The sequence below is a fragment of the Heteronotia binoei genome, chromosome 16, assembly GCF_032191835.1.
Source record: "Heteronotia binoei isolate CCM8104 ecotype False Entrance Well chromosome 16, APGP_CSIRO_Hbin_v1, whole genome shotgun sequence".
NCBI lineage: Eukaryota > Metazoa > Chordata > Lepidosauria > Squamata > Gekkonidae > Heteronotia > Heteronotia binoei.
The window spans coordinates 29,094,588-29,107,483 of record NC_083238.1 but is presented as its reverse complement, the minus strand read 5'-3'; the positions used below and the strand labels follow the sequence as shown (position 1 = coordinate 29,107,483).

The 12,896-nt window shown below is 41.8% G+C and overlaps 1 protein-coding gene across 2 annotated transcripts in view; it reads left to right on the top strand.

Moving 5' to 3' along the window:
• Nucleotides 1–12,896, top strand: part of STK39 (serine/threonine kinase 39) — a 183,364-nt gene that overhangs the window by 37,684 nt on the left and 132,784 nt on the right. For both annotated transcript variants that reach the window (XM_060257268.1, XM_060257267.1), the window contains exon 2: nt 9,447–9,559. In XM_060257268.1, coding sequence (XP_060113251.1) covers nt 9,447–9,559 — 113 coding nt within the window. The remainder of the gene's footprint in view (nt 1–9,446; nt 9,560–12,896) is intronic.

Below are 12,896 nucleotides of genomic sequence, written 5' to 3'. Positions count from 1 at the left end.
CCTTGGCTTTTCTAATGATTATGGAAGTGGATGTCTTTATACTAAAACATCAAGTTGAGAAATACCCTTAATTAATTGCTTTCTGTTTAATGCTAGCATATAATGGCAAATATTTACTTAAGCCATAAAAGTCATTTAGCAACCATCTGTTAACTCTGTATTTTTTCTTCAGCCTGTAAACAAAGTCAACAAAGACTATTCAGGTCTTATGCATTAATAGTTCAAGCAAATAAATATTTCATCTTAAGTCTTTTGTGCCATGAATCTTTCCTCTTAAGTATCAAATGTCCCTTTTTGTTAAAACCAGACTGTGAATTAATCAGATATTTTAAATTGCTACTATATTGCTGTCCAGTCCAGAAGGACTAATTTTTAATTAACTGAACTCAAAGCTTAGTTCTCACATCTGTTTCACTCTTTTATTTGTAAGTTAATTTGCTGCTATTCTCTGGTCTTATCAACTGCTTTGATCCAATCTTAGCCTTACCTTTGCTCAGTTACTTATGCATCTTGACTCTAACTAGCCCATCTTGGCAACTAACCCCCTCCTATATGTAAGGTTTGAGAAAGTCTGATTCAGTGTATCTGAAGAAATGTACATGCACATGGAAGTTTATGCCCAGAATTAAATTTTGTTGGTCTTAAAGGTGTCGTTGGAATCAAACTTTGTTCTTTTAACAAAGTAGGAGTCGAGTAGCACCTTTAAGACCAACACAATTTTATTCAGAATGTAAGCTTTCGTATGCATGCACACTTCTTCAGACAATGGAATGGGGTACAGTGAGCAGAGTTACATATAGCTGGTGGCCAGTGGTTAAGAATGCAAAGTGGTACAAAGTTAGAATCCAATGGCAAAATATTCTAACATTGGATTCTAACTTTGTACCACTTTGCATTCTTAACCACTGACCACCAGCTATATGTAACTCTGCTCACTGTACCCCATTCCATTGTCTGAAGAAGTGTGCATGCATACAAAAGCTTACATTCTTTTGTGTTTTAACAATTTATTAATAACATATGGTTACAATATTTAGTTGTCTCTTTTCTATACTAACCCATATGATATTTCAACCCCTTCTTCCTCCAGTATTTGACTTCCCCGAAGTTATAAATTTAAATTCAATTATAAAGGCACCGCTAACCAATCAAAGTTCAATATTTTTCTTCTCTCATTAATACTAAAAAATTGTCCAATGTCTTTTTACATTCCACTCTTTCTCCATATATCCTTTAAATTTCTTCCACTCCTTTGTGAATATATCTAAATCATAGTTTCTTAAAGTTTTAGTTAATTTGTCCATCTCACTCCAGGATAAAACTTTCACAATCCAATCCCATTTCTCTGGTATTTTTCTCTGTTTCCACAGCTGCGCATACGAAAGCTTACATTCTGAATAAAACTTTGTTGGTCTTAAAGGTGCTTCTCGACTCCTACTTTGTTCTGTTGCTTCAGACCAACACGGCTGCCCACCTTGTTCTTTTAATTAACTGATAGAAAAGGATTTGAGTGTTCAATAGTAACACTGTCACTGGCATGGAGTATAATTACCTGACAGCTCTCTGAGCCAATTTTATTTGAAAATCAGATCTCGTTGCAGTGGCTGATATCTCAGTAGCTAAAACAAATTTTAAAGGAGGAAGAGGCTATCTCTATCGTGTGACGTGGCAATAGTGTGAGATTTTTATTTTTAAATCAGAATTTAACTAAAATCTTGATCTGATAGCAAAAGTATATTGTTTGTTAGGGTTTGTAGAATCTTTCGGGATCAAGTGCCGTGTTCTACTGGAGAAAGTTTTCCTTCCAGATGTTTTGTTCTCTGAGGAAAACTTTCTCCAGTAGAACATGGCACTTGATCCCGAAAGATTCTACAAACCCTAATGATGTTACCAGCTGTGAAAACCTGAAATCTTTGATATATTGTTTGTATCCACCACTAACTATTGTTGATGCATATTTATGAAACTCTGTGTGTGAAGCTCTATCAAATCACTTCTGACTCGCCACAGTCTATGAATGAATGACGTCAGAAGTGTCCTGTTTTGATTGGTTTTTCTTCTTCTTCAGTGTTTTAAATTATAGTAGTGCATTTTTACTCTGTCCATCATCCAAGGAGTTTAGGCTGACTTGCATCATTCTTCTCTTCTTCATTGTATCCTTAGAACAACCCCGTGAGGTAGGGAAGAGCATGTCACTGGCCCAGGGTTTCCCAGCAAGATTCCATGGCAGAGCAAGGATTCAAAGCTAAATCTTCTAGATCTAGGGTTGCCAATCCCCAGGTGGGGGCAGGGGATCCCTCGGTTTGGAGGCCCTCCCCCCGCTTCAGGGTCATCAGAAAGCGGGGAGAGGGGAGAGAAATGTCTGCTGGGAACTCTGTTATTCCCTATGGAGATATATCCCCATAGAAAATCATGGAGAATTGATCCGCAGGTATCTGGGGCTCCGGGGGGGGGCTGTTTTTTGGGGTAGAGGCACCAAATTTTCAGTATAGCATCTAGTGCCTCTCCCCAAAATACCCACCAAGTTTCAAAAAGATTGGACCAGGGGGTCCAATTCTATGAGCCCCAAAAGAAGGTGCCCTTATCCTTCATTATTTCCTATGGAAGGAAGGAATTGAAAAGGTGTGCCGTCCCTTTAAATGTGATGGCCAGAACTCCCTTAGAGTTCAATTATGCTTGTCACAGCCTTGATCTTGGCTCCACCCCTAATGTCTCCTGGCTCCACCCCCAAAGTCTCCTGGCTCCACCCCCAAAGTCCCCAGATATTTCTTGAATTGGACTTGGCAACCCTATCTAGATCAGAAGTTCTCAACTCTTTCTGCTCATGTCCCCCCTTACCTCGGTGTCCCCCCCCTCATAGTTGCTGTTAGTTGGAAAAAAGGTACTATACTTTCTGCACTCTTTATTAATAATATAAACTGTGTCATAAAGACAAAGCATTTGTAGTAGCTAACAAAAATGATTTATTATTAAACAGATTTGGTAATAACAGGGATGGATTAAATTGGACTAGGGAAAACAAGGCAATGAACAGGAGCTGGCCACAAAACAACAAAAATCCCTAATGTGTCTACCTTTTTACTTCCCATTACACTATGCTCAAGGCCACAGTCACCCAACTCTGGGTGAGGGATCATTCTGCTTGCAGCATTTTCTCTCCAGTTTTGCCTCCCAAGAGTGAATACAGTCCCTCCTATTGCAAGGATCTTTTATGTTTTTTTGCCCAGGCACAATCTCTCCACCTGTGATTGGCTTCAGTTTTCCCTCCATTTATCCCTTGCCAAATCGCAAGAGGGTGCATGCGTTGGGAACTGTAGGTCCACAGCCTAATGTAGCTGAGGCTTTCCATGCCTTATTGTGCCTCGGCCTAGGTCCAAGATCATGACAGGTTAGTAGTTAAGTTTGGTGGCTCCATCAGAAAGTTATTGTGGCCCACGTAGAAATATGGCACTTATTGTGGCTTCCCCTAGAAATATGTCATGGCCCCCTTGGCGGCCATATGACTCTTGTTGAAAACCACTGCCCTAAATCATAGTCCAACACTGTAACCACTATACTACACTGGCTAATGTCTTCAAGAGATACTGCCTGTCCACCATACCACCATACTAATGCCATTGGCATTAGGGTTGCCAATCCCCAGGTAGGGGCAGGGGATCCCCCGGTTTGGAGGCCCTCCCCCACGCTTCAGGGTCGTCAGAAAGCGGGGGGAGGGGAGGGAAATGTCTGGTGGAAACTGTTATTCCCTATGGAGATTTATTCCCATAGAAAATCATGGAGAATTGATCCGCGGGTATCTGGGGCTCTGGGGGGGCTGTTTTTTGGGGTAGAGGCACCAAATTTTCAGTATAGCGTCTAGTGCCTCTCCCCAAAATACCTACCAAGTTTCAAAAAGTTTGGACCAGGGGGTCCAAAAGAAGGTGTCCCTATCCTTCATTATTTCCTATGGAAGGAAGGTATTGAAAAGGTGTGCTGGCCCTTTAAATGTGATGGCCAGAACTCCCTTTGGAGTTCAGTTATGCTTGTCACAGCCTTGATCTTGGCTCCACCCCCAAAGTCTCCTGGCTGCACCCCCAAAGTCCCCAGATATTTCTTGAATTGGACTTGGCAACCCTAAGTGGCATCAAGAAAAATAAGCAATATAGGAAATCTGATGCTTGAATATTTGAATACTGATTGCTTTCCTTAATATGTTGAATATCCTCCTTTAATAAAAAACCTTTTTGGTTTGCATTCATATATTTTATCAAGATCTCATTCAGTCTGTTCCTAACAAAATCTGTCAGAATTTTGTAATCCATGTTTGCTAAAGAGCTAAGTCTTTATAAACCTTCCGCCATAGGCTCCTTTCCTACTTTTAGAACTAACGCTATCCTGGCTTGCTTCCAAGATATGGAATATATTCAAGCCTTAAAGATACTAAATTATTACTTTTTGTTTGGAATTGGAACATAAGTAAAAGTTTTACAGAATTCAGAAACAAATCCAAGGGGCCTGGGGGTAGGGTTGCCAATTCAGAAAAAAATCTGGAGACTTTGGAGGTGGAGCCAGGAGGCTTTCACATTTCCTAAAATAAATAAGTAAAAATACAGCAGTGCAGTTCCCCTGAATACAGTCTTCATTTGCTCATCCCCCAGCATGCGCTCTCTCTCTCCCCCCTCACACACACTCACACTCACAGAGAGAGCAGCCAAAATAAACAGTTTGCAATCCCATACTTGTGTGGTCTCACTGGGGCAATTTACTCACGAGTTGCTGAAGCTTCAACTTCTTCAGACTAACACGGGGAAACCAAAGGTTCTCATTTACCCTTTACTACGCAAATGACCTCTGAAAAGATTGTAAAACAAATGGAGGGTCTGGGTTGCTTTAACAGCTACTGGGAGCAGCCACGTTGTTCTGCCAGCTCACCCTGCCCCCCATTTAGCATGCTCCTAGATTTAAAGGCACAGACGCATTGTCTAAAAAGTAAGCCTTTCCAAGCATCATTTTAAGCCTTCCGAAGTGGAAAGGCACATTATGGCTGTTGGGGTGGGGCTTTTCCCCTGCTGGGACCTGGGGATTTGATTCTTTCTTTGTTTGAGCAGATTCCCTGATTCCCTTCTATTCCACTTTCTGACTTTAAAAACAGAATAGCAGTAGGCTAGACTAATGGCCAGTATCTAGCTATCTGTCTGTACATGAATCATAGGTTTTGCCTTCCCCCATAATCCTTTAGTGGGCTCCAGTTAGGAGGAAGAAGGGGGCAAAATTGCTTGCTCTTCCATCAACCCCTCATATTGATTGATCATTGGATCCAACCAACAGTTCTGCCTAAAATCTGCACTACTTGGTTATTTGTAAAATCTGTGTGTTCATTCAGAACTAAAGACTTAATGATTCGATATTTAGTATGGGAAGTTCTGAAATTTAACTTAAGAAGAATTCTGCCCTATTACTACTACTTCTGTAATCCAGGTTGATGTTTTTCTTTAATCAAATGTGAATCTTGAAGGCACAGACTGAGTGCTTCCCCCCCCTCACCCCTATATATGCTTGTAAGTTACTGAAAGCAATTTACACACAGTTTTGTGTATAGTTCTTAGTTGTGCATTCATGTGCATCAGTGCATTGAAATCCATTTAAGCTCCCCCCCCCAAAAAAGCTGCAGTGCTTCTGTTATGTTGCCTATACACAGAGCTTGATCTTCACTATCTAGCAATATCAAGCTGCTAAGAATGGCACAGCTACTGAGCAAGTGAAATAGTTGTCAGCCCTCATCAGTTTATCACTCTGCTGTATTATCACCCCACTCTTGGCAAGAAAACACATGGACCTAATTTAGATGCATTTTAAAACCTATTCCAGTATTGAATAGTGCTTGTTGTTTTCACTGGGATGCTTATGTATCCTGCACCCATATTCTGACATGATTAACCATTAAATCAGGGTATATTAAGCTCAGTACCAGTTCTGGCTTAATTCCCCCCCCCAAAAAAAATGGGGAATTCAACCCTGTGAACATGACTTTCATCTAGCTGGCCCTCAAGGGACAGGAGGTAAGAAAGAGAGGCTACTTTTCTCCAGGTGAATTGATCTCTGTTGCCTGGAGATCTGTTGTAATCCCAGGAGATTTCCAGCCTCCACCTGGATGTTGGCAACTCTACCTCAAGGAGACTTAAAAGTGACTTTCAATCCCTCTCCCAACAACAGACACCTTGTGAGGTAGGTGGGGCTGAGAGAGTTCTGAGAGAACTGTGACTGGCTCAAGGTCACCCAACGGACTTCATGTGGAGGAGAAGTGGGGAATCAAACCCCATTCTCCAGATCAGAGTACGACTCCTAACTACGACACCACCACGCTGGGTCTCACTGAAAAGTGCTTTACGATTTCAACGTTACAAGTTGAATGGCAGCTGTGAGGAGCTTAAAAGAGCCAGACCAATTTCCCACTCGCCTTATGCCACTCTCCCACTCCTCTTCTCAGCAGGGCTTCCATCCGATTTCACACTATCTGCCCTGGGGCTGCAACTAGCTTCGCCTTTTTCGCGCGGCAAACAGAAACCTCTAAAAACCAGTTTCTGTTTGCCGTGTGAAAAAGGCGAAGCTAGCTGCGGCCCTAGGGCAGATAGTGTGAATTTGGACGGAAGCCCCACTGAGAAGAAGAGCGTGAGAGAGGCGTAAGGAGAGTGGGAAATTGGTTCCAGACTGAGGAAGGAAAAGGGGAGCATGCTTTACTAGCGATTGAGCAAGAGAGGCAGGATGATGTGGCAGTTGACAAGCTAAAAACGATCACCAACAACCATAGAGTTCCCTGTTTGGTGTGGAGCCCAACATGCCTGACTGCAAAGACAGTGACTTAGGTGCGTAATAGTAAGAGGAAGGTGCCTGAACCTCTGCTATTACTGTGGCAGAAAACAAAAGATACTTACATCCAGTGCTTCCTCTAAACTATGGAATCTGGTGAGCAAAAATTCTACTTTGTGAGCAACTGGCATTAAAGTGGTGAGCAAATAATTTGGCTACTGCACAAATTAGTTGCTCTGAGGCCATTTTTTCCTTTGCTAAGACAAGAATGTGTGAGCCAGAGGCTAAAAATCTGTGAGCTAGCTCACACTAATTCAGCTTAGAGGGAACACTGCTTACATCTACCCTTTATAAAGTCTGTGGCCTATATTTGATGTAGGTGTGTTCTGCCTACTGAGCTATCCTTGTTTCTGAATGAGATGTTGGGTACACGTACTGAAATTTAAAATGTTTCCTGTTAAGAGACTTTAAGAGGCCTTTGGTTTGAGATCTCAAATGTTGACATGTGTTACTGATCCGTGGACCTGTCAGCCTCGGGTACGACTGGGATGGAAAGAATCTTTGTGAAGGGCATGATTGGTCTGTGTTTCTTACATGGATTTCTTTAACTAAAGATTGCGGGGAACGAAATTGTGTGGTATAATTGAAGCACTTGTTGCTGTGTTGTGCTGTGGGGGCTTGTCTGTATGATCATGGTAATATATAATTGAACTAAAAGCTTTGTCCTTAAAGCACTGCAGGGCGAAAATTGCACACAAAAACACCCTACTTCTAAATAAGTAAGCACACATCAATTAAAATGCAGACAATCACTTCCAGTCATGGGGTATTGTGTCAGTTCTGTTGTCAGATGGGAGGGAAGAGAGCAGCCTTTTGTTCAGGATTAGCCATGTAACTGAATTCCCATTGTAAAGCTTTATAACAAAAGGCCTTTTTTGTGTGTGTGCTGGTTGTGTTGGGACTGGGGCATGCCAGATTTAAGGACAGATTGGATGCCTATTGTTTGAGAAGACCAACTAGGATATACCCAAGTACACTATAATTGGAATACACTATAAATGACGTTCTCATTGGTAGAACTTCAGTTTGTCTTTAAAATTGCAGAAAGATTGATTGCGGGGGGAGGGGGCACGCTGAAAACACCAAAACTTCGTTCTGAACCACATGGAAGAACCAAGTGGTTGTGTGTAGGCGTACTGAAGAGCTTTTATTGTGGTTTAGAGTTGGGTTTATTCACAGAGGAGGCTGAGGATTTCAAGTGGGAATAGAAATTCCAGTCTGCCTTTATGAATTATTATCTCAAAGGCATCCATTTATTCTGTCCAGAAGGGCCCTGCTTTCAGGGCAAATGAAATGGAGTAACAGTGGTTTGCTAACAGGCAGGCTCTGAATTTTGGCACCAGATGATTTTCAGAATATCACCCATATTTCTGAGACTGGAAACTGATCAGCGCTTCAGTTTTGACAAAGAAACAGAGAAACTCTTGGCCTGTCACCTCTCAGATGATTGAAAAGCTAAAATACGGTACTCTCTTATTTGCTGGCCTTGTGTTTAAAATCAGATGTGTAGCCATGGATGTCAGTAAAACCACAGGTGAGAGAGATGCAGCCAAAGAGTTAGAAGCTGTCTAACTCTGAAAACATCCCCTCTCACTCAGGTTAACCTGGTAAAGTTTTCGTGAGAGCCTAGCAAACTGCCGTGGAGATTAGAGTTTACCAAAATAAGCTTGCTCACTGTAAACTTTTCAGTTGAGCTATTTGATATTGCTTTAGATGTCATTCTTTGATATCTTCTTTTTAATGGAAGAGGAGTGAAGAACTGTGAGATTAAAAATGTAGCATTTGTGTGTGTGTGTGTGATGAACTGACATAGCAGCATCCAGATTGTAGAAATTCCACAGACTGTCTTTTTTGAAAGGAAATACCTTAATGACAGTGTCCAGAGATGCGCAGTAGTAATATTTGTGTCTGAAAACCAAGTTGCTCTCTCCATAGTATATTTGTATGAAGTTCTGAGCTCTTTCCACATCAGCTTGTCTGCCATGGAACCTCTGCATCTTTTAGCAGTTCTAGAAAGTTCTAGAGAATATTGTCCACACAAAGAGCTGTCCAGCCCTGTAGAATCCTCTTTACTGCCCATGTTGAACCAAAGGGGCATCCTAGGTTGACTTAAGACCTGTGTGAAGTCTTTTTGTTTTCTGTGGTTCCTGTAGTCCACCACATTTGCTTATGTCCATAAATTTAAAAATTGAGTCTGTAATTGATTGCTTAAATGCATAGCAACTCTGTGTTGAGAATTCCTGGATATGCCTTCTTGCGAATGCAAGGATTCACTTCATACAGCATGATTTGCAAACATTCCGCCAACTGGTGAAATTGGCCAATGGTGGATGTCTGTTAGTCATGAATTACACATGAACATAGGAAGTCGAACAACATAGTCCATCTATATCTGTGATTTTTAACTCGGGCAGTTTACAAATTGGGGTGTGTTCCCCCCCCCCCCAATACTGTCAGGGGAATTTAAGATTTTTTTTTGTCTTTTCCCCTTTCTCATGGTGTGTACAGATAATGCCCTGCTCTTAACCATCACCCCACACTGGCTCAGCACCACAACCTTATGCCACTTTGAATACTTTCATTTCTTCTGTCTCTTTCAGGTAGTGGCGCTACAGCTGTTGTCCAGGCAGCGCTATGCAAACCCAGACAAGAACGGGTAGCAATAAAAAGAATCAATTTAGAAAAATGTCAGACCAGTATGGATGAATTGCTGGTAAGTATGTTGAATATGCAGAATTTAATTTTCCATGTTTAAATCTTGCAAAACTATTAATAGGAGCTGAAATGGTCCTATGTGGTAGGATAAAAGTATATTTATTTTTTACATATCTTATCCCACCTGTCCTCTAAGGAACTTTGAGCAGTATACAGTGTCATTTCCAAGATCCTACTCCCTTCATCTGCCTGAGCTGTGTGTGTGTGTGTGTTTTAAAAAATACTTCATATGCTTATCAACACCAGTAACCTCAGATTTTAGAAAAATGCCTTTCTTTGTACGACCTGTCTCATAAATGAATTGGAAACCATAACTGCTTCACGGTTCTTTCAGCAGGACTTGTTTTTAATTTGATCCTGTCTCTTTCAGAGTTCTCTTTGACATTTGAGTGTCTTGCCAAATTAATTAATTGGCATTACCTTTGTATGCCTGCTACATGGCAGCATTGCTAAGCAGAGGTATAATCAGTTTGACAGCTCTTATTGTTGCTGCAGTGTAAACATTCTTGCTTGGAGTGACATTAAGTTTACACTGGAACCACGTATCACACTCCATTGGATCCAGCATTGGATCCACTAACAGTAGGTGGGGCGGGGATTCTGCCAATCTCTCACTCTCTACTTCAGATCTGCAGCTTCACCCTTCATGGTTCGGGGTTGCCCAGCTCCCCAAACCTCCCAGTGGGACTGACCTCCCTCCTGCCTGGGAGTTCAGGAGAAGCAAGGCCCAAGGGAAGGAAACAGCACCCACTTAGTGCTGCTTTGGTGCAACCCTGAGCACCGACAAGGATGACTTGCCTGATCAGTGGGAGCCGGGAAATATACATGCCTTAGCGAGCCAATGTTAATTAAAGCAGCTTGGAGGGAGAAGAGTGCGGCTGAATGCCCTGATCTTCCCAGGCACAGTCAAGGGGAACGGTTTTCAGCTGGGAGAATGGCTGTGGCATGAGTGTGGGAAAAGGAGAGACAAGGCCAATGGGTGGGTCATGTGCCCCAGGTGGGGCCAGAATGCCAGAAACCCACTGTTGCCCAAGCACCAAGAATACAGAGCATCACTTGCACCAGAGAGTTCCATCTATACCCTGTGGCTAATAGCAACTGATGGAACTCTGCTCCATATGTTTATCCAATCCCCTCTTGAAGCTATCTATGCATGTAGCTGCCACCACCACCTGTGGCAGTGAATTCCATGTGTTAATCACCCTTTGGGTGAAGGACTTCTTTTTATCCCTTCTAACCCAACTGCTCAGCAATTTCATTGGGTGTCTATGAGTTCTTGTATTGTGAGAAAGGGAGAAAAGTACTTTTTTCTCTACCTTCTCTATCCCATGCATAACCTTGTAAAGATTATGTATTATTGTAAAGAAGGAAGGGTGGAGTTAGGGAGGACAGGGGCAGGGCAGATCATGTTGGATAATGAGGGAACAGGGGGTGGAGTAACCACCCTATAGAAGTAGAACAAAATAGGAGTCAATTGCAGCTTTAAGATCAATTTAGTTTTATTCAGAACGTAAGCTTTTGTGTTCATGTACACTTCTTCAGACGAGGAATGAGGTACAGTAAGCAGAGCCACATATAGCTGGTGGGGTTTGGAATGCCAAGTGGTACAAAGTTAAAATCCAATAGCAGAATAGTAAAATTAACAAATGCAGAAAACCTTTGATCTGGGTTGCATTAGCGTGGGAAACCATAAAACAGTAACATGTGAGAATGCCTGTTAATTATTCTGTTGCTAATAAACCTGGGTCAAAAAAGAAGGTATTTCTTTCCCAGAGGTTTTTCCTGTCCAACTAATTTACCTTTTAACAAGTAACATAAATATATACATCATTCTAGTTTGCCATTAGGAAAAAAAAATACATTAAAATATAGTGGAAGATGGGTTTACTATATGTAATGAGATAAACAGCCAATACTCTTTGTTTGAGTATGTCAGTACAAATGCATTATTTTGATAACACTATCCTAAAATAGAAGTACTTTGGAATACTGTGGATATATCGCCATACTTGGCGAAAGTGGGTTTAGCATATGTAATGAGATAAAAAAACAAAACAACATCTCTGCTCAGTCCTGGGGAGGTGTTTGTTCCAAGTTTCATAATAGTTTGTAATTCAGCAGTTCCCCTGTCCATTCTGTTCTTGAAGTTCTGAGAGTGGGTTTAGCATATGTAATGAGATAAAAAACCAATATCCCTGTTCAGTCCTGGGGAGGTGTTTGTTCCAAGTTTCATAATAATTTGTAATTCAGCAGTTTCTTTCTCCATTCTGTTCTTGAAGTTCCCTTGCAGTAAAACAGCTACTTTGAGGTCACCCATTGAATGCTTTGGAAGGTTAAAGTGTTCCCCCACAGGTTTCTCAGTTCTGTAATTCCTGATGTCAGATTTGTGTCCATTTATCCTTTGGCGGAGGGTTTGTCCTGTTTGCCCTATGTAGAGAACTGAAGGGCATTGTTGGCATTTAATGCCATATATAATGTTGGAAGATGAGCAAGTGAATGAGCCTGAGACGGTGTAGTTAATGCTGTTAGGTCCAGTGACTGTGTTGTCTGGGTGTATGTGGCAGCAAAGTTGGCACTTGGGTTTATTGCAAGCTCTGGTACCGGTGTTCCTGCTCAGATGCGATGTTGTATTGTTGTGGGTGAAGAGTTGTTTGAGATTGGGGGACTGTCTGTGTGCAAGGAAAGGTTTACACCCCCCCCCAGTACTTTTGAAAGAGAGCTGTCACTGTCCAATAGTAAGTTGTCTAATAGTAAGTTGTTACTGTCCAATAGAAAGTTGTTGATGATATGTTGAACTGTTTTCAGTGTGTGACCACAAGTGGTGTTTTGTTATTGTCTCTTTGGGGCCTGTCTTGTAACAGGTTTTCTCTGGGTAGTCTGGCTTTGTTAATCTGTTTCTTGACTTCATCAGGTGGGTAGTTTAGTTCCCAAAAGGTTTGTTGTAGATCCCTCTGGTGAGAATCTCTGTCAGCAGGATTGGAGCAAATGTGGCTGTAGTGTAGAGCCTGGCTGTATACAATGGATCGTTTGGTAAGTTTGGGATGGTAGCTGGAGGCATGCAGGTATGTTTGTTGATCAGTAGGTTTCCGGTATAAGGTAGTGTCTATGCATCCATTGTGTATTTTAACAGTGGTGTCCAGAAAATGTATTTCTTGCGTAGACTGGTTCATTGTCAGGTTGATGGTGGGGTGGAAGTCATTGAACGCCTGGTGAAATGTATGCAGGGCTTCTTTACCATGTGTCCAGACCATGAAAATGTCATCAATGTAACGCAGGTATAAGGTAGGTAGGAGTGGGTGGGAGTCTAGGAAGCGTTGCTCCAAGTCAGCCATAAA